The 22,548-nt window shown below is 39.6% G+C and overlaps 2 protein-coding genes across 5 annotated transcripts; both read right to left on the reverse strand.

The window, feature by feature from the left end:
* Window positions 1–9,238: 9,238 nt before the first annotated feature.
* LOC148020016 (glucan endo-1,3-beta-glucosidase 4-like) lies at window positions 9,239–12,528 on the reverse strand. 4 transcript variants are annotated; one of them, XM_087700278.1, is made up of 4 exons: window positions 11,919–12,244; window positions 10,256–11,521; window positions 9,807–9,834; window positions 9,239–9,708 (listed from the first exon to the last, which is right to left on the reverse strand). In XM_087700278.1, exons 1-4 carry the CDS (start codon window positions 11,959–11,961, stop codon window positions 9,585–9,587), a joined length of 1,461 nt encoding a protein of 486 aa, XP_087556404.1. In that variant the 5' UTR covers window positions 11,962–12,244; the 3' UTR covers window positions 9,239–9,584. The 4 variants fall into 4 exon arrangements, with proteins under 4 accessions (XP_087556404.1, XP_087556405.1, XP_087556406.1 ...); XM_087700279.1 differs by lacking the exon at window positions 11,919–12,244 and adding an exon at window positions 11,624–11,881; XM_087700280.1 differs by having other exon boundaries at window positions 9,240–9,708; window positions 11,897–11,977.
* A 6,752-nt stretch (window positions 12,529–19,280) lies between these two features.
* Window positions 19,281–19,736, reverse strand: LOC148020017 (uncharacterized). The gene has a single exon (XM_087699642.1). It carries the CDS (start codon window positions 19,734–19,736, stop codon window positions 19,281–19,283), a length of 456 nt encoding a protein of 151 aa, XP_087555768.1.
* Between the last annotated feature and the right edge of the window lie 2,812 nt (window positions 19,737–22,548).

Here is a 22,548-nt window from a genome sequence, read left to right on the forward strand (position 1 = left end):
CCCAGGGACAAGAGAAGTAAGTTGGATCCTAAGAGTGTCAAATGCATTTTCCTTGGTTATGGGGATGCAGGCGAGATGGGTTACCGTCTCTGGGATCTACAGGCGCGGAAAGTCATCTGTAGTCATGATGTATTCTTCCATGAAGACAAGATGCATCGGCAGCCTGAGAGAGTTGTTGAGATCCGCAGGGTCATATTTCAGGAGGAGCCGAGAGCTCCCGCACAGCCAGTTGGACAGCCTATAGCTGCAACAGATGCTCATGGTCAAGGTGTTGGGCAGGCAACTGGGCGGGCAGCAGAGCCTATCGTGAGATGGTCTACTAGAGACAGACGTCCACCTGATAGATTTCAGTCCTCGATGCATTATGTCTTGTTTATAGATGCATGAGAGCCTTTCACCTATGATGAGGCTATGCGCAGGGGTGATAATCACTCCTGGGAGAGGGCTATGCAGTCTGAGACTCCTTGCATAAGAATGAGACTTGGAATTTAGTTTCCTTGCCTGAAGGCAAGAAGGCTTTGCCATGCAAGTGGGTGTACAAGCTGAAAAGTACCCCTGGATACCCCAAGCCGGCATACAAGGCTAGACTGGTAGCAAAGGGTTTTAAGCAGGAGCATGGTGTGGACTTTGATGAGGTCTTTTCTCATGTGGTTAAGAGGACCACCTTGCACTTAGTCTTGGCTTTGGTTGCTCAACTTGACTTGGATCTATGCCAGATGGATATCAAGACGGCTTTCTTACATGGGGACTTGCATGATGAGATTTATATGAAGCAACCCAAGGGCTTTGCAGAACTTGGCAGGGAGCACCTGTGTGCAAATTAAAGAAAAGTCTTTATGGCTTGAAGCAAGCACCTAGGGAGTGGTATCATAAGTTTGATGCCTTTATGCAGTCACAGGGCTATAGCAGGAGTTCTATGGATCCGTGTCTTTACACGAAGAAATCCCGTGATGGTTCTTTATTGATTTTAGTACTCTATGTGGATGATATGTTGATAGCATGGAAAGCTCATGATGAGCTAGATGCTCTTAAGGCTCAGCTCAAGAAGAGCTTTGAGATGAAAGATCTGGGACAGGCCGCTCATATACTTGGTATGTGCATTAGACGTGACATGCATCAGGGACTCCTCTACTTGTCACAAAGGGAGTACATTCATAAAGTCCTTCAACGCTTCCACATGCAAAACGCAAAGCCTATTGGTTGTCCATTGCCTTCTTATGTAAAGGTCTCACAGGCTGATTGTCCGCAGATAGATGAGCAGATGGCCAAGATTCCCTATGCATCCGCAGTGGGCAGTCTTATGTATGCCATGATAGCCACTCGTCTAGATATTGCCTTTGTAGTTGGTGTTGTGGCACGCTATATGACTACACCTGGCAAAAAGCATTGGGATGCCGTGAAGGGTATCATGAGGTACCTGGAGGGCACTGCAGATATGTGCATATGCTATGGCAGCCAAGATACAAGAGTCGTGGGGTACACTGACTCTGATTATGCAGGACATGCAGATAGTAGGAAGTCCACTTCCGGCTATGTATTCACCTATGTTGGAGGTGCTGTTTCTTGGATGTCTAGGGTGCAAAAATGCACGGCCCTTTCTACTACAGAGACTGAGTATGTTACAGCCATTGAGGCTTGCAAGGAGGCCATTTGGTTGGGTCGTTTGGTTGCTGACCTTGGTATTGATGCTATCCCTACACTGCATTCGGATTCTATGAGTGTTATTCAGTTAGCCAAGAATCCGGTCTTCCATGCGAAGACGAAACACATTGAGGTGAGGTATCACTTCATACGTGGGGTTGTTGAGGAAAAGTTTATTGATCTTGTCAAGATCTCGACTGACCAGAATCCTGCAGATCTGCTCACGAAAAGCCTCTCTACAGAGCACTTTGCCTTCCTCAGGAGGTTGATGGGCGTGGGATGAGATGACGTCTTTCCTCATCCTGTTGTACATGTGTACATGTTGCCCTGTCTTTTTCTTTTTCTTTTCACTCCTCACTAGGGAAAATTTTCCTTTAAGTGGGAGGTTGTTGGGGGTAGTGTAATTCTTTTAGTGACAGTTTGAATAAAGGAAGGCTCGGTCACACATTGTGAATGTTGGAGTTCCCATTTCTTGTCTCTCTCTTTCTTGCTCTTGCTCTCCCGCCATAACTCTCAAGTGCAATCTTTGATCCTTCTCACCTTTCATAAACTACATGTTGACCACTCAAACCTTGTACAGATTGTTGATTATTTTCAAATGAACCAAGGAATGCCAATGTGCCTACGAGGCACTAAAGAAAGATGTGGCAATAATATCAATTTTATGAGCCCATAAAACTAAAACATGATATTTCATGTGCACATTGGTGCTTCAAAGTTTGTTGTGGGAGCAATTCTATGCCAGCCTCCTAGAGAGCATAATCAAGGCTATCTAATGAGCTTTGTTAGCTACTAGCTCATTGAGAGGAACTACTCTACCACTGAAAGGAAAGGATTGGCAATGGTAGTTGCTGTAAACAAATTTCACCATTATTTATTAGTAACACCGTTCACTTTCTATATAGACCACAAGGCCATGTTGTACATTGTAAATAAGCCATGTGCTACATGAGACCACATAGCCAAGTGATTGCCACTTCTACTCAGATTTGATTTCTCAATGGTTGTAAGAAAAGGAAACTAATACTACATGGTTGATCATTTATCTCAAGTACCTAACAAAGACTCTACAAGAAAAGGCATCATAGACAATCTCCCATATGCACATCTATTGAATTTCTAGAGAAGATGATCTCTTTACCCCTTATTGGGATGATGATGTTGTTGAGTTTTTTGAAAAATGGATATCATATTACCCAATTGAAAAGGCTTGAGTTTGTTGTCTCATAATCATAGCACAATCCTATCAACTTATTAATGGGGAAAGTTATATCAACCATGCTAAGATGGCTTGTTGAGACAATGTGTTTGTGAGCATGAGATGCATGAACTTTTAGCTAAAGTGCATGTGGGAGTTGCAGGAGGTCATTTTGATAGAGACTCCATCACTCACAAGGTTCTACAATCTTAGTCATGGTGGCCCACCCTCTTCCATAATGCAAGTTTGGAAAACAATGTAATGAATGTCAACCCACAAAGGTAAAATGGAACTTACAATTGTAATTGTATCATTTTGAGAAGTGGGGAATAGATTTTGTTTGAACTACTTGACCTAGGCCTCTTCAATGAGAACATTATAGAGGATGTGAAGTCTCTGTCCTACTCATGGGAGGAATCCTAATTCATATTCATTAATGCCTTCTTGATCACTAATGAGCTCATCCTAGCCCAAATCTCATGAAAGAAAGAAAGCCTTAAATGGATGCCTGATTACCTCTTTCAAACATGTCTACATCATCGAGGCAACACTTGGGGCTCTCACCAAGCATAACTATTTAGCACAATTAGAGTCCTTGCTTTTCCAACAATGGTTTACCTTACATACATCAAATTTCCACTACATATGTATAAGGGATCTTGGCCATCTCCACCTTCTAGTCATCAAAATGTAGACAATTGGCTTGACTAACCTTCACATGAGAAGGTAGACAGCTAACAGGCTTAACATCTTGCATATGAAACCACTCAATGATCTTTTGGATGTACTCCTTCTGCAATAAGTAAAGGAGCCTCTTAGAGCAATCGTGCATGATACGCATCCCAAGAATATATGAGGCTTGTCCCATGTCCTTCATCTTAAAGTTCTTCTTAAGTTGACCTTTCAAGGCATCCAACTCATCATGAGAGCTCCCAAACAATCGACATATCATCCACATAGAGTACAAAAATCGTAAGGCTACCATCATGAACCTTCTTCATGTATAAATATGGATCCATATCATTATGATTATATCCCTGTGAATGCATGAAAGTATCGAGCCTATGGTACCATTCCCTAGGTGCCTACTTAAGGCCAAAAAATGAAAGAATAAGCTCATTTTTGTGATGTGAAATCTTATGGAGCTCTCTTTTTGAGTCTAGCTTACAACTTTCTTTTCTGTGTGTGTGTGTGTGTGTGTGTGTGTGTGTGTGTGTGTGTGTGTGTGTGTGTGTGTGTGTGTGTGTGTGTGTGTGTGTGTGTGTGTGTGTGTGTGTGTGTGTGTGTGTGTGTGTGTGTGAGGAAGAGTATGAGATAGAGTGAGAGATGGTGTGAGAGAAGCTCTTGCTTCCTCTTCTTCTTTTTCTTTTTCTTCAATGCAAAGATTGCATGGTAATCGAGGCTACGGAGGTGGAGCTTACTTGAGGCACATCCTTGAATCATAGAGCCATCAATGGCCTTTTGTAGATAGACTACAACGAGAAGGTAAATTGGTGAGCTCACTACATTTATTTTGAGAGAATGCAATGGTAATGTGAGAGGTAGCCATAGTCATGTTGCTTGAAGCACTTGAAACAATAAGTATCCTCTTAATTCTAGTATGGATTCTGAAAGCAACAATATCTTGATTGCATGTAGATCTATGAATCTTTCTTAAGCATTGCTCCTATCCATTATCCATGCTCATTGTTTGCATTATGAACACAAATAGTATTGACAAAATCTTGAGGATGTTGTTGATGGCATATAGATGCCATCAAAATGATTTCAACAACAAGAAGTAACTTGTAATTTTTGGAAGGAAGAAGGCAGTGAGTTGACTGCAAGAAAGGAACAAATGGTGGCTATGGAGAACCAAATGACAATGGTGACATTGTGGCTATGGCTATGGATGTGAAATAAATGATGTAGTGGAAATATTTTATGGCTAGATTTGTGGATTGAGAGGGAGAATCCCAAAAGAAGAAGTAAATTCTTATAGAAATACATTTAAAAAGTCTTTCTTTGACTATACAAAATATGAAACGAGTTTTTAAGGAAAAGGAAGGGTTTTGGAGAGATGAGGAAAAAAATCCAACTTTTGTACCACCCTTTTGGGTTGTAGGGCCCACCTAAGATGGGGGGTTATTTGTTTTTTCTTTTTTCTTTTTTTGGGGGGGCAGGGGGGTGGGGGGAGGGGGTTTTACAAAGTGAAGGTAAGGAGAGCAAGCTTGCTTGTGGTGGGCCCAATAGGTAAAAGGGAGTGGATAAATTGTGCACACAAGCCCCTCTCCCATTGGTCCATCTCAAATATCTAATCATTAGGAATGTAATTAATTTCCAAGCTAAAGGGCCCTTTTTGAGTCCACATTTTCCCTAATGACCCATTGTAGAGAAGGGATGTTTCTTTGAATCTCTCTATCTAGCTCACCCCAATGGCAAAGATTGATAATAAAGCCCTTTATCAGTAGAGCCCTAGAAAGGCATTAAACCTTTTTTTTTAAGTTATGATCTATGAGATGCAAGTTGGTTGGATTAGCTTCCTATCAATGAAGTATAGCAAAGGTTCATATTTTCCAAATTTCATTGAACACTATCAGTTAGAAAACTAAGAATTCTCACTATGAATTCTTGGAAAGTCGCGACCTTTGCATGACATAGCAAGTTATCGTAATATATTTGACCAAAGACAAAAGTGGAAGATAAAAACAAGTGATTATGCACTTTTCCTTTTGCAAAGGATTCAATGGAAATTTATTTTGTATATTTTGGCCCTACCAACATGGTGCATCATGTTTGGCTAAAGTTGCAAGATTAGCTTAATTGAGTGCAATTGCATGGTGGTTTACTTAGAAGATGGCACTTCTTGGTCAAAAAGGAAAGATATCCCCAATTGTCTTGGAAGTCTAGCATATAATTAGAATTGTAAAGTTTAATTTTTTTATGTTTGGTCTTCTTAAGGTTGAAGCTAAGGATGTGAGAGCTCGAAAGTTGTTGTCTCCAAGCTCCAAAGCTCTATCAAAGCTTGACTTTCTTCTTGTAAGGTTGTTTATGTTAGTATAATTTATGTTGACTTTGCATTTTAAAAAGGTGTTGTGAGTGCTAATAACCCTCATGTATATTTTACTTCTATTGTGATAATAGCTAGGGATGGATAGAGATAACAAAACCAATCTCCAAGGAATTTGAGAATTCAAACGTGATTCTCAAAAAGCCTCAAAGAATGCAAACACTCACTACTAAGGAGCATTTTTGAAGTGTTGTAAAAGGTAATGATGAGCCACTAATAGAAAATGGTATTAAGTGAGCTTACAAGAAGACATATTTTGTGAGCTTATAATTGCAATTTTAGATTTGATTGTGGCTAGGATAAGTTGAGCTTATAATGCTATAGAATGACGATACAAGTTTATTATTTGAGAATAAGTTGTATTGATAATGTGCATCTAAATAGACTATTAATCATATCCATGACACACATTCTGGAGGAAAGGTGCCTTGGATACTATAATGACATCAAATCAATGCATAAAAGAATTAGAAGTGAACTCCATGCTTGTGTGAAAATGCACACAAAGTTAGTGTTTTTAGATATTTCATGTGTTTTTTTAGACATGTTGCAAACTTGAAATCTTATAGCCTAGGAGAAGCCCACATATACTTTGAGAAAGACAAAAGCATATCACCTTTAAGAACCACTTAAACTCATCTTGTTCAAACATGAATCCTTAATAGTGCTATGTGCCTTTTCATCATCTATTAGAAGAAGCAATGTAAAATGCAATACCAAATTGGCTACATATGATGAGCCATTTGTGATAACCATTGTACAAATTTTCAAACAAAATTCACTCTCATAGCCACTAACGACCATTATACCAACATAGAAGCATCATTTAATGCATGTTGTGCATTTAGATTTAAAAAGTTAGTCTTTTAAAACATTAGGAGACAACTACATTGTCTTTTGGTTATAGACAACTTATCAAAGAAGCAAGCACAAGGTGCAAGATTATGTTGTGAAGTAGACTTCTAGGCAATATGCCTTATCAAGTTTATGATAAAATGTCAATAATTGATTGAAACATTTGCTTGAGCTTGAAGCAACCAAAACCTTTATTCTAAAGGCAAATAAGAGTGTTTCAAAAAATGGTAAATATAAGATTATACAAACATGAGTCAATATAAAATATTATAACCATTCATCCACTTGAATTGGTGTCCACCATACATAAGAGAAGCAATCAATGAAGTTATTTCAAAATCATTCAATATCCAAAAAGAATCCACTTAGAAAACATTTGCTTCCCATGGCATTTTCTCTCATAGATAAAGAAAAACACATTTGCATCATGTGTCTCTTGGATCAAAAAGGTATTAACAAAATTTAGATGAATGCACATCTTCACCTTTGACAATAAGGAGAGGTTTCAATGAGGACAATTTACTAAACATATTATATGAGCTTGATTTACAACATGATGCAATCATTGGTAACATCTTTACTCTATATTAATGAAAGGTTGGGGTGCCACATCACACGGCACACAAGGAGCCCCTCCCACCTTGGCCATCCAAGCCACCACGTGGCCCCCCATGACGACTACGAACCCCACCACCCCCCACGAGACGACCGTGAAAAGTTCATGGGGCTACAATTGCTCCTGTAGGCACAACACACCAAGAGCACCTTCATAAAGGAATTATAAAAGGAAGGTTAGGGGAGTGTGGATCTACTCCCATCGCAACCTATTGTTGGCAAATGGAATGTGTACAAGTTACGTTTTGGATTGCAAAATTGGACAATGGGATTGAAGGAGTGTGCTCCATTAAAAGGCATGTTTTCACAATAAGAAAACCTTCAAAGCATGATTTTGCCATGAAAAATAGGCCTTTCAAAGGCAAAACATGATCAGATGATCTTGCAAAAGGCAATGCATGTCTAGCTCGACATTGATGGATTGATCAATAGTTGAATTCTAATACTACATCAATCTCTCTAATTCAATTAGATACACAATAATACAAAACTAAGGAGAATAAGAGACCTACAAATCACAAGCAAGAGAATTAAAGCACAAGTGCACAAACTCCCTCTCAAATATAAAATTACTTATATAATTGACATAATTATATTGGATAACTATGCTACATGAATCTCTCTGATTCAATCAAATATGCAATAGTACAAAACTTAAGAGAAAAAGAGATCTACATGTTCCGAGAGAGAGAGAGAGAGAGAGAGAGAGAGAGAGAGAATCAAAGCACACATGCACAAAATCCCTCTCAAATATAAAATTAATTGTATAATCAACTTAATTGTATTGGATAATTGTGCTTCAATCTTCTATCTTCTATACTATTTATTAACAAGAGGTGCAAGGGCACACCATGTGGCATGCATGGAGCCCCTTCCACACTCCTTCCTTCTTTTACACCTTTCAATGGCTTGTTGGAGGACAAGGCATTGCAAGAGGCATCATGCATGGCTTGCTCAAGGACAAGACATTGCAAGAGCCATCATGTAGGCTTGGCCTCTACCTTAACCACCCTTCTTTTCTTCTTTTACACTCTTTAATGAGTTGCTTCTTTCCATATTTTATATTCTTGAGTAAGTTGGACATGAAACCAATCTTTCCTTTAAATGTCATGATCTAACCTTGTACCTTTAATTATCCCCCCCTCTTTCTTATTATAAACCATACTTTGTATGTGTATTTGCACTACCTTTTGAGTATATTTAGCAATCCTTATGAACACATTATGTAGTATGATTGCAGAAAGCGTCAAGAGAAACATGTTAACCAATAGTAACAATGGTGCTTCAAATTTTGGCTTGAAGCACCAAACTTAAGTTGGCATGTAACGCCAACTCGTACCAAGAGAAAACTAGGCACAAAGTGCCAAGTATATCAATATGACTATGGTTAGTTGAAGTTTGCTTTCATTTGACCACATGGATGTGTTGAGGAGCTTATCAATGTATCTTCTTTCTCTAGACTAGAATATCTAGGTAGTTTGTTAAGGAGCTTAAGAACCTCCTATAAGGACTATATTATTGACTCTTCAATGTCTTCTAATCTTGCAAGGTAGCATAAAGGAGGGATTCTCCAACATGACAGGAGAAACATTATACAATGTGTTGGACACAACTTAATACTCTTTCTACGTGAGTAGAGGGATGGATACCCTTGTCTCTAGTGGCAAATCACTCCGACATTATAGACCTACTTGCATGCTTACTTTATTCATGTTGTGTTTCTCCCGCGTAGGGTATTGCTGATGTTGAGAAACAATCAGTAAAACAATAACAATAATTGGGCATGATGATGTCAAAGGGCTACTTCTTGTCCTCATGCATTCTGAAACAAGTCTTATCAATGGACATTGTTGTGGCAAAGGTTACTAACTCTAATAATTCAAAGTTGATGCTTAGGTTGGAGGAAGGCATTTTGCACACATTATGAATTTCATAGTGGGATTCTCTTTAGGAGGACATTTTGTTCATATTGTGTATTTCAAAGTAAGATTCTCATTACTAACATAAGGCATGTGCAAAATTTTGGGCTATAAGCAAGCAAAGAGCAAAAGCCTTGAACAACCCAATACTCATGCTATATACAAATAGCTGCCTCATGCTTGTAAGCCTGCAAAATGTGTCTACATAGCCACTTCTTCATGGCTTTGTACCACCATGCTTACGCAGAACTAGGTTAGCCATAATATACTGCAACCACAGGAGTGCGCTGCCTGCTTACAGAATCAATTATAGGAAGCTGACAAGGCAGACAAAGGAAAGTATGCTGAGCCTCCATTGATGTAAATAGAGGGCAGCTGCTGACGACACATTGCCATTTCTACTGCTGCTTGGTGATTGAGCACCAATGTCACTGCAGTATCAGAATGGAGAGTTAAGTATGGTTGCAAGCTTCCACCATCTGCTCGAAAACAATTGCAATCAAAGAGGACAAGGTCCGGAAGTACTTACAGTGAGGCAAATTTGCAAGACCCATAACCTGTTACCCCCATGCACAGAAGATTTAAAAATTCAATGTCCCATAAGAACTTCAATCAGGCAACCAAAAGATAGAAATTTAGCCACTAGATGGTAAACATAGTGCATGTTGTTGCATGGTTCAAAGGTAATCATCCTTGAATTTCAGAATGTGATTTACTAGATGCAATGGGTGTGAGCGACCCCAACAAGTTATATGCTAAGTAATTCCTACTAGAATTCCCATTGTGAAGTACGACAACGTTGAGAGCTTCTGCGAGGGAGGGACCGCATAGCTACCTGGGGCTGCCAGCCCAGGGTGGGGGCCAGCAGCCCCCTTGCCCCCACCAGCACCTAGCTACGCATGAGGTGCCTTCCCAAGCAGAAGCTGATGGTGTTGGCATCTCCCCACAGTCAGTAACAACACGAATCAGGTCACTTACTTGGATCCGTGTTCGTGGTCATTGCTGTGCCACCAAAATTGCAAGAGCCTGGCTTGCCATGATTCTTTTGATAGTAGCTATTATAAGCATAGGAAGCATGATTCTGAAGTGTGTTTGGCTGATAGCAGGGTTGGCCCTGCTGGATGGGCCCACAATCAGCCTGCCCTTGTCCACACGCCCAATTGATTCCATCTGACAAACTGTCCTGGTTTGCCCCAGGGGTCACGACACACCATAGCCCTGTGGTGCCATTAGGGAGCTGGGTGGGAGATGGCTTTGCATTTGATCCATTGAGATCCAAGTCATAAACCATGGTTTCATTAGCATAGAAAACACCCCAATTCCGCTCTGAAACTGGCCCTGCTTTCATGTTCTCATTGAACAGTGAGAAGATGTAGGCATCCAGAGGCTGATCAGGCCTGTGAGGTGTCCCGATGTTCATTACAACCCTGTCTACAATGTTGCCATTGTAAGTCGCTGCATTTTGTGCTGTAGCTCCAGATTCACCTGCACCACCCATGGTAGGCCAGCCGGTTTCACTTACAACAATCCTCAGCTCTGGGTGGCCAACCCCTTCCATGGCATAGTACAGGGCATCCAACTGTGCATCTAGCAAGCTGGAGTATGGTAGGCTTGTCCGGGGGTCGAGCACAGGTGCATTATTAGACTGTGTCCCCAGAGCGTAGCTCAGGGGAACCTGGGAAAGGTTCTTGTTGTAAGCTAGGTAGGGGTATGCATTGATCATGACAAAGGAGCCCACCGATTGAAGGAACTCCAGCAATGGTACCATAGAAAAGCTCTGATTGAATGTGGCCGAAGAAGGCGGGAAAGAGTCCTGCAAGACGGCCATGGAGTTGGCTGTGGTGACTGTGATCAGACTGGAAAGGTTGGCCTTGGTCAATCCTGTGTGAAGGTTTTTCAGAGCTGGCAAGAGCAGGTCCACCATGCCGGCGTCATTTGTGAGGACCTCGGACCCAACTGCAATGACAGTGATTTTGGTGGCAGGGAGCAAAGGAGCCAAGAAGGATGTGACCCATGCGTCGGCTTGCAGCTCTGTTTGAAAAATGGGCAAGTCAGCATTCGGAATGCCTATCATAAGGTCTATGTTGGTGTTTGCAAAGGCTTGGATGACCGATTGATCGCTGTCGAAAATTCGGACCTTGCGAATGCCCTTCTGAACAAGGAACTGAGCTACCTGTTCAGGGGCTGGAAGGTTGTTGGCGTAGCGCCCATAGCAGAACCCAACTTCCCCTGCTTCCAAAGTCTCTGCCATACATGCAAGGAAAACCTCATCAGAAAGATGAGAGAAGAGTCGAAGCAAGCTACCATGACCAAAAAGAAAAAAAAAGCAAATGACTTCATATTAACCTACTAGTTTGATAGCTTTGAACACACCCATCAATAGTGTCACATTTCACACACTGAAACATACATGCAAAACAGTCAAAGAGCCCAATGAAGCGCAAGCCTATATGGCACTTTTGTCATGAGCATTGTTACAGTCCATAGACTGAAGCGTAATGGCTTGATAGCTCTGAACTTTATCAGAAGCATGGTTACATTTCGTGGACTGAAGCATAATGGTTTGATAGCTTTGAACTATATCATAAGCATCGTCACATTTCATAGACTGGAACATACATGCAAAAACAATGGCACCTACTCCATTGTGCAAGACATGCAGGCATAACAATGGCAATCTGCATTGTGCAGGGAAGGGGGCAAGAACTTTGAGAGCATTGTGCAGTGGAAGAGGAACTCAATGTCAAGGAAAAAGACAATCATCTCCATCATGTACTGAAACATGTCACAGGAAGGTAAAAGTTTGGATTGATAAGGTCCAGGTCTGTGGCAACGACTGCAGAAATGGCAGCTAGCCAGGGATAGATAGCATGGAAGGGTGGCAGTGGGCACATCAGGGGCCAATAATCCTATCAAAATAGGGGGACTAGTCTGTCTCCCAGAAACCCAAAAAAGGAAGAGGGTCTTCTTGAGAACTTGCCTGCTGCAAGCAGCAACGCTAATGGCAGCAGCCAATGCAGGTGATGAAGAAGCATTTCCATCATCATCATCATCTACTAAAGATGAGAATCCTCTGAGAGAGATGGGAGCTCATTCCTGTTCTATACTTACTACAACCTGAAGAAGGGGGGGATAAAAATACAGGGAATTTATATAAAATGCAGGTTAATTAATTAATAATAAGCCCCAAAGGAAATTTTCCTTTATAAGACCAATGCTGTGCCCTGTCTTGCACTAAGAGAGCTGCCGAGACAGTACCAAGCCCGGTGACTCGCGGGGGCAGATAATGCCTGATTCCCTCTGATATCAATTATTTCACTCACGAGAGACTCTATATATTTCATTGATTAATGACGATGGGTGATTTTTCCAACCTATTTTAGTTTATTTATTTATTTTTTTAATTTCCTCGATCCAATCAAATCACTGAGCTTGTGCGCGCCTCTGTCGATTGACGTAGCCTGGGAAAAAACTACAAAAAGACCGGCTTTTTCTAATGACATTTCACACGGCATTTCTGGAGCGAATTTCAAATCCAGAGGAGAAAAAGAAAGCAAAGGGAATATGCAGGCAAATTATGTACAGAAGCGTCCCAGTACCTTCTGATCCTCCTCCTCACGGATCTCTCTCTAAAAACAGGGCAAGTTTCATATTGGCAATATATATATATATATATATATATATATGTACATGCTACATACTATTATTATTAAATAACAATGTTCATTTTGGCAAAATAAACAAATATTTATTAACCCCTTTTCTTATTCTTTAAAAACAAAATGGTGGGTTTTTTCACCCCCCTTCAAGAATCAAGGCTTCTCTCTTTCTCTCCTGGATTTCTGTCAGAAAACCTGGCAAATTTCATTTGGGCAAATATTAGAATTAAAAATTACAGGAAAACAAAATTGTGGGTTTTTAAACCTTATTTCCAAGTCTCCACTTTTCAACACAAGCTCAGATTGTGCCTTACCTTTGGTGGGCAACTTGGGACTCTCACAAACATGGAATTTGGAAAGCTTCAAAGAAACCCACAAAGATCTTGGCCATGGCTTTTGAGATATTTCTATTGTCCCACCTTGCATTATATCATATATTTCCAAACATATAATCCTCATAGATAGTGACCAGTCCCATCATGGAGCCTTTCTTTGTCTCTTGTATAAGCCTACAAACACATTTCTAAATTATCTATATTTTGTTGTGCTTCCAATCACACAATCCATGTTTCGTCAATAATCACATACACATGCCATATATGTGATAGATGATATGTCATATGTGTGATGACAAGCTGGACAGCACACAATTTTGCAAATTGCAAGTTCCTCCTTGGAAGCATGGGTTCATATGGAGATGGACATTGTAGAAAATTGTCCAACTAGGTACATATGACGATGGTCATTGTACATTACAATTTTCTTCTACTCACAATGGTACATTTTGTGCAAAATCGAAACTCTAGTATATTCTCTTCTCCAACTCTTCTCACATTTACGTTCATATTATGTTTAACTCAAGAGTTTGAGATTAATCCTTATTTGTCACTTTGTATTGAGTTGCATGATTTATATCGTATCCACGTATGATACAAGGGTATATGGAGCATCTGCCTTGCTCAAAGAGTTATTTTACTAAAGTATGTTTCATCTTTCTATGGTCATGGATGTGCAAAAAAGTTAGGGTTTTGATTTTCTATGCTTCCTTACCTCCCTAATCCATATGATCTCACATTCTGCCTAATAGCCCCCTAGAATTTTTGGGATTTTAGGGTTAAGGTTCTCTAAATTTGTATTAAATTGCTTGATTTTTATATGTATGTATATGATAAAGTGCATCTTGAAGCTTCCACCTCTCTTGAAAAGTATCTACTCGTGGACTTTCTTAACTATTTTATTTCATGGATACACAACTAGAATAGAGATTTGACTTTTACACTCGCAATTTCATGCCTCCTTACGACAAATGATCTCACGCTTTCTTTACCAGTGATTTACATGCATTTCATAGTATTTTGGTTGCAATTCTCTGTTCCAAAGCGATTATAAACATTTTTTCACCTTTGCTTTTGGTAGATCGGAATGTTAGAGAGAAGAACAAATATACTCTCGATTGAACTGCACAATAGAAAGGATGAAGAAGGGGGTGGGATCCTTGATACTTACCCCTGTTAGTCCTGGGTACACCACAAGCATCCCAAGTATGAAGGAAGCTTTGAAAGTTAAAGCTTATGATATGAGACTCTTATCACAACATTGGAAGGATAGGGTTTTTAGTTTTTTGGCAAAGAAGTGAATTCTCACACTATGATTGAAGCATTAGTGTAACACATTTTCTTACATAAACAAATCCATGTTAAACCAAACAACACGACACTAACAGTAATCTCCATCAAGTTCTTATAAAATTTTCAACAATTTTTTGTTGGACAATTAAAGTGACTAATTTTTTACCTAAGATTCTCAAATATATATTAGTGAATTAAGGGGCAAAGCATTGATAGCTTGAAATATGAATTTAAGTGTTCCCATGCAAACATTGGTCAACTTATTTTTGAAGAATGAACACCTCAAACAACTAGCAAAATGTCAAATAATCATTTATAATTCCAACTTCATATAGCTAAAAGGGGATAGAATGTTGAAGTGTTGGATATATCCCTCTACCATGACTTGAAAGTATAGATTAGCAAATGTGCGACCATGATATTTTGCACATGTGTACCAAGAGGATATGCATCGCACATTCCTATATGATTTGTATCTAGGTAGAGAAGCAATAGATCTTGCCTTCTTCATCTAGAGTGGAATCTTAGGGGTTGGGGTGGGGGGGGGGGGGGGGGGGGGGGGGGGGTTTGTAAACCCTCTATATCATGTGTATTCAAAGGATATTAGAAAATGCCATTTCCTTACATATTGTAAGATAATCAAATGACCTCTTTTCTTTTAAAAAACTTATAGATTTCAACCAAATTGTATGTGAAAAATCCATTCTATGAATATAACCCTATAAGTTTTACAAAATAAAATAACCCTTCTGTTGATCGCATGTGGTACATGTACTTTTTTGAGGTGACCCCTCCCCCAATCGAGAGCAGAATCTTGTTTTGACATTATCATGCAAGATTGTCTTTTCTATTGCATCATTTAACAAGAGATCACATTAGAAATGGAAAGCCCATCTAAGATTCTTTCTTAATCTAGACTAGCGTTTCGTGCACACTTCATGTGCGCAGAACGCTAAGCCACTTCGTGGTAGCTTCGAAGTTGCCGTCCTATCGCACGGAAACTTCGCTCAATAATCCATTTCTCCCCTTTCTCCTCTTTCCCCTCTCCATTTCCAAGATGTTTATTTCGAACTAAAAGTTGTTTATAAAGTTTGCAATACAAAACACTAGGCATAGAAACAATCTCTTCTATGCACCATACTTTCAAACTTTCCTCTTTACATGTATGTAAGGAATCACATGATTGCTTCGCACGATATTTAGAAACAATAATGTTATACCGAAACATGTCATAATTGAAGCAAAGACCAAGCACCACAAAATATTTATTTCTCTCGCTCTCTCTTTCTTTGTCCCCCCAGTTCTCTCCATAAACCCTCTTTCTCCCTCTCTCCCTCTCTGCCTTTTGTTTTATTTTATTTTCTCTCATCTCCTCATTCTCTCTCTCTCTCTCTCTCTCTCTCTCTCTCTCTCTCTCTCTCTCTCTCTCTCTCTCTCTCTCTCTCTCTCTCTCTCTCTCTCTCTCTCTCTCTCTCTCTCTCTCTCTCTCTCTCTCACATATCAAACTTAAAACCAAAAGTAGTTTATAAAATTTGTAATACAAAATGCCAGACACAAAAAGAATCTCTTCTATGCACCATACTTTCAAACTTTCCTCTTTACACAAATGTAAGGAATCATATGCTTGCTTCGCGCAATATTTAGAAACAACAATGTTATACTGGAATGAGTCACAATTGAAACAAAGACCAAACACCACAAAAAGAATTCCTCTAAGAGACCTACTCAAAACAAAGCTCTCTCCTTTTTTAGGAATCGTTATTATCTCCAAGCAAGACATCCATAGATAAAGTAGAGCCATGCTCCATAGCCTCTTTCCACCCACCAATCATGACATGATGTGAAGGTATAAGACACCCTACCTTCTATTAGCAAGCCACGAAGGCCATGTGTAAGACACCCAAAGCACCACAAGCAAATGGCTATTGCTAACAAAAAAAGACAATGCCTCCAAGATGCCTAATAGAAACAAAGCTTTCTCTTCTTTGAGGAATCGTTAACAGCACCTGCATTGGAAAAACAATCACAATATAAGTACGTGAAACAACTAACAATGACTATTTCATTTCAACAATAATAATACCTTGTGAACCGTTCAACATGTACTGTCAAACATTGATGCAACGTCACAAAAAAACCTAAATCCTTGAACCCGTACTTAAACCAATGCCTCGATATCTTATCGGTATGTGAGCATTAAAACCTCTTCTTATGGTCAACCTTATACATATGCACCCGAAAACATTGCATGCATCCACAATGTACAGCTTCAATAAAAATTGGGAGCGTGATATCAATATTAACATCATCATATAAACGCTCAATGACTCTTGCAAGTGTCCTTATGATATCATCACTCGTTACCATGCGCAATGTATGATGTAGCTCCTTTTGATAGTCAGAAGTTGGGTAATAGTGCCACTCTAGGTTAGGCATCTGCAAAAGTCAAATAAATAGTAAAATGAAAAAAATATTTCACTTCCAAAAGAGTATATGCTAACCAAACATGGCATGAAGAGTAATTCACACATATGCCGCCAGACCAATGTTTCCACATGGTCGTCAATAACCATATCTCCGCAAAGAAAGCAATGCACATTACTGCACCTTTCAAAGTACATCATTGTCTACAATGTTTGTGGTCATATCCCCATCCCTTTCATCCAATAGGACTTTCACACCATGCGAAGATTTTACCCTTGAAAATGCAACATACAACTAATCATGTGTAAATATTGGCGCCTTTAGATAAAGCCCAACAATGGACAGACTCTGCTCCTATGACTTGTTGATTGTCATAGCGAATGCCAATCATATGGGAAACTGCCTCCATTTCATTGTAAATGGTAACTGTGTAGCATCGAAAATAAAAGTACTCCGAGGAATAAAAACTCGTTCACCCACATTTGCCCATGTTATTATCTCAGCATCTATCACTTTCCTATTGAAAGCCCTATATATCAACCGTATACCATTACACATAACCCTTCATGGGTTTAGGTTTCTAAGAAGAATAATAAGTGCATTTATCCTCAATAATAATAAATGAGGAGGAAATCCACCCCCAAGGTCTAATGTATTCAAATACTCTATAGAGTACAAAAGTGAGTCATCTGTCTGCAATTGAATCTACACTATAATATTATCTAACCTCCCCCGGCATCAATTGTAATGCATGATCATTCAAAGTAGCCAACTCTGTATTCCATGAGGCAAGTATAGCCCACTCACTAAAATACGTTGCGTAGTCACCCACATTGGACGTGTCATTGTAGACACTACCAACCAAGGTTAGACTGCCCTTTCAACACCATGCCAGGTGGAATACACAACTTATCAAAATTTTCAGCAATACCCACTCCATCCCCTATTCCTTGAATCCAACAAATGAACCCATTGTCCACTACACTACCAACTATTGACACTCGTATTTCTGGATAGCCTTAGTACCCTTATGTAACGCCACAAATCAAAGTAACACAATGCAACATTAACAATATCCTCACGTGTTCCCTTTACCACAACTGGTAAGATCTGCCTAAAATCGCATCCAAATAAAATAACATTTCCATCAAATGGCTTGTCACAACTCACAACGTCTCTCAAAGTTCTATCAATCGCTTCAAAGGCATACCAAGGGTCATAGGAGCCTCATCCCACAAAATAAGACTCGATTGCCTCAATAACTGTGCAAGGTCATTTTGGACAGGAAGGTTACAAGTGGATTGATTATTTAATTCTATCAGGGATTTAAACCATGAGTGAGCTGTACAACCACCTGGTAGAAGCAAGGTAGCAATGCCACATGATGTCGTTGTTGCCAGTGCTATACGGCCACCACTACGCACCTTCGCAAGCAAACATTTATACAGGAATGTCTTCACAGATCCTCCAGGACCATCCAAAAAGAATATATCCCTAGTATTAGTGTCAATAGCATCCATAACTGCACTAAAGGCAATTCGTTGTCCATCATTCTACATTTCCTCCATGGATTCAGAAACCCTACGTTGTTCTGATGTGTTGTATGTATGAATATTCATCTTGTAAAAAGGGGCTAGCATGCAATTGAGAGTTTGGTTGATGGGGTTCGGGCAACCCTTGAAAATTAGAGAGTCTTCGCCCTATATGGCGTAAAAGGTCTTGCAAATGTAACAAAGCCATGTTAGGTGCCTCATGCTGTGCCTCATGTTGTAGAACACCAAGAGAGGCGTGCACGTGATGTAGTTGCAATATATACATGATATCCTCTACCATTGGCACCAAAAACCTTTCCCATAGATTCCCAGGCCGAGCTAGCTCACAAAAGACCAAAATTGCAATAAACAAAGTACGGAGTTGAGCACCGGTTTGCACAAAGGTAGCTTCTTCCAAGCACACAGTATACTCATCATCACTCTCCAACATACCCCTTGCAATGCAAGCATCCCTAAAAGTATCATAGATCACATCATCAATAGTACACAAATCTTCAAAAGAAATAGACCCCCGACACTCTGTTAAAAGCATTCGTAAATACTAAAGCTCACCATAGGCAAGTGCCACAAAATACATCCGATTGCATGTATTCCCATGCTTCCTCTTAGTCCACATCTTATGTAGTGCATTCCACGCCCAATACACTGGAAAGTCCTGATAGCAAATAGTCCTAGCCTTTGGATGAATGCGACTGCACACAAACCATTCAATAAGAGTAGTTTTTTTAAATTCTTCATTCTACACAACATCTGGTATACTGTCTGTATCTCGAAAGACCACATAATTCTCACCAGGTAAGTGCACCTGCAAACGTTGTATATCAGGTTTTTCATCGTGCAATGCATAATCATAGATCTTCCAACATGCCGCGGAGGCAAAAACATATCGTGCATCCAAATAACTTTGAATCTCATCCACCTCATGAACATTGCCATCAATCCGTGTTGAATCAACCCCAACTGAAAATCTGATAGTTGCATGGTCATGCCCCTTATACACATACTTATACAAATACTTAATAGCCACTACCGTTGAGCACACCTCCACATTTATGTGTGCATTGTATTTATTACTCAAGTAAGGATTATATGGAAGAATCCATTGATTATCAATAACATTATCATTTATAATCACAGAGTTTCCATCGTCCTGTCTTTGATAGATGGGATAGCTAGAACTATCAACCATTGTCATGCTCACTAATTTTTGCAGGTAGCCTTTAGTACATCTACCCTTTTCCATATAGGGACTCTTAGGATTCAATCCTCCGCAAGGGCCATGAATGTTGCATTTTGAAATTGTCTCAAATAAGGCTGGAAACTTAAGTCTATCCAGAAACTTAGCACAAACCAGTCTATCATAGTGACATGCTTTAGAAGGGTTAAAAGACCGCTCTAAAATGAGCAAAGTATGAGAATGTGGTAGCCCCCTCTTTTGAAATTCAATCACAGTAACATAGCCCGCAACAATGTATACATTAAATCAACGTGTTTTTTATGAAACACGCGAGCAGTCAAATCTGGATGGTCATAAGCACTCTGTCCAGGTAACAAAGCATTAGTTATCTCCAACCACTTTGGATTGCAACATTGGCATATATGCTCTATGCAAGTTTGAAATAGCAACATATCGACCACCTCGAGTGTAAACATGAATATCTCGACGATCAAGAGTACTCTCGTCACCCTGCCCTGGCATGATAGCTGCAACCTCAGTTGTTGCAGGAGCAGAGTACTGTCTACCGGTTCTTTGAACACCAAAAATACTCATTCTTAGTTCTTGCATGGGATCATTTTGCACTTACACACCCATAGACCTAAAATCCAATGCATATATGTTGTGTCGATGCATCATACACTGAAGCTCCCCTAGCAAATTTGGTAATAAATCATGCATAACCCCCAACAGATTAAACAACTCATGCTCGGTATCATAAACATAGAGTTGTGCAAATCTCGGCCTTTCTTGATGCTGCACATCAGGAAGCAAAGGACCTATACAATGATAAATAGAGCCATGCACTCTAAAGGTGTAGCCATTCCCGACAACATGCAGCTTGTCGACATTAGCTCTGAGTGATACAAATGCAAGAGCATTATTGTATGCTCGTATGTTATTTTTAAATGTCCTGCTTGGAGGGTGCATACCATGCAACAAATCATGCAATGGCTATGGTGGACGTTGCAACAATGGCAACATTACTTTTCCATTTCGACAATAGTGCTTTCCAAACAAAATTGACCCTTGCACACAAGTCTCGCATATCCACAACTTAGCTAAACACTTCTCACATATTTCAAAAAGACTCCCCATGGAATGCACATCGGGCTCTTGAAGTAGCAATACCGTTGTTGTTGAATGAACATATGTTCTAGGTAAAGCATAAAATGGAGCACAATCCACCATTTTGGAAATCAAAAATAGCAATATTATCAATGCATGACTCATTAACAACGAAATTTTCCACATTGTGGTGATTCCCAACATCACAACCATTTGTTGATGTCAAAATATCAGGAACAACTTGATCAATATGCATCATAGAAAAATCTATATCAACATGTTGTTTAACTGGCTCATTATCCCCATTTGCAATTTCAACACAGAGAGAGACACTCTCACAAACCACTCCATTATGATTTTTTCCATACTGGTAGTTAGACATTGACACATTATTAACGTGTGGCTCGATAATCACATGATCAAGGCCATTGCAACCACCCCTGTTGTGATGGCAAAGCATTCGTCAAATCCACACAAAACTGTCATCAAGATGGTTCATTATCACCAGTTGCAATCTCAACGTGAAAATGTATACTTTGAACATCATGCATCCTTTGGCAATATCCCCTAATGGTTCTACCATGGCTTGAAATCCCTCTCTGGGAGTTAAATGTCAAATCATTATTAACATGCGATCCACTAATCACATGATTCTCTATATCCATGTGATATCGAGCATTGCAACCAACCGGTGATGGCAAAGGATTAGCCAGGTCTACACCAAACTGTCATTGGCCTAGGTCATGACAACCACTTGGAATCCCTTGTTGAAAAGGCAAGTTTTCAACATCCCTATGAATGGATCTACCATGATCTAAAAGCCCTTTTCAAGCCTTGAGCCTAGAAATCTGTCGTCGCTTATACCTTGTGGAGGTAAGCACACCCCTACGAACATGCAACACATAGTCTTTGCTAGTTGCTTAATGCAAATATCCCATATTGATTAGACGGCCACAAAATCTGTTATCAACAAATTCCATCAAAGGCATGGCTCAAAATATACATACATGCACATTGAACATTAAATATTAAATATCAAGACACACAATACCAAGTCAATGTATTTGAGTCAATGCCTGTAGCCAAATCACTGTAGCTGACTAAAAATATGTTGAGCTCACCCATGAGAGAGAGAGAGAGAGAGAGAGAGAGAGAGAGAGAGAGAGAGGATTTTTGGTGAGAGAGAGATTTTAGATATAAACACATGCACAATTGATCTGTTTCAACAAACAAAAAAAACAAAGGAAACATCCAACCACAGAAACATGGTTTGATTTCATAATTAAATGTATTGCATATATTTGAATATCAAATATAAAATATCAAATGTAAATTTACCAACCATCACTGGATTATCAAAACTACTCCATATAAACCTTGAGAAAGAGACATCACATTGTATATTCTCAATATATTTTACTCAAATCTACTTTATTATATCAAAAGGATTGCACATCTTAGCACATTCCATGTAGGCTTTACAAAAAAGGAGCATATATTACCACGAAAAAGTACTAGCCCAAGCACTTTAAAATATGTGAGACAATTTCAACTTATAAGTTCCACCCTCTATGCAATTCTTTCTCCTCAACTACGACTGGTTATCTGATGACTCAATTGTTGTAGCAAGGCATTAAACCTACTAACATTCATTTGAAACTACAAGAATGGCAATTGACAACCGCTCTGGCAAATCACAGGCTCGTGACCATCTCTATGCCCC

Source organism: Lygodium microphyllum, chromosome 19 (assembly GCF_053477565.2).
Source record: "Lygodium microphyllum isolate KBCC chromosome 19, Lygodium_microphyllum_v1.1.10, whole genome shotgun sequence".
NCBI classification, from domain to species: Eukaryota; Viridiplantae; Streptophyta; class Polypodiopsida; order Schizaeales; family Lygodiaceae; genus Lygodium; species Lygodium microphyllum.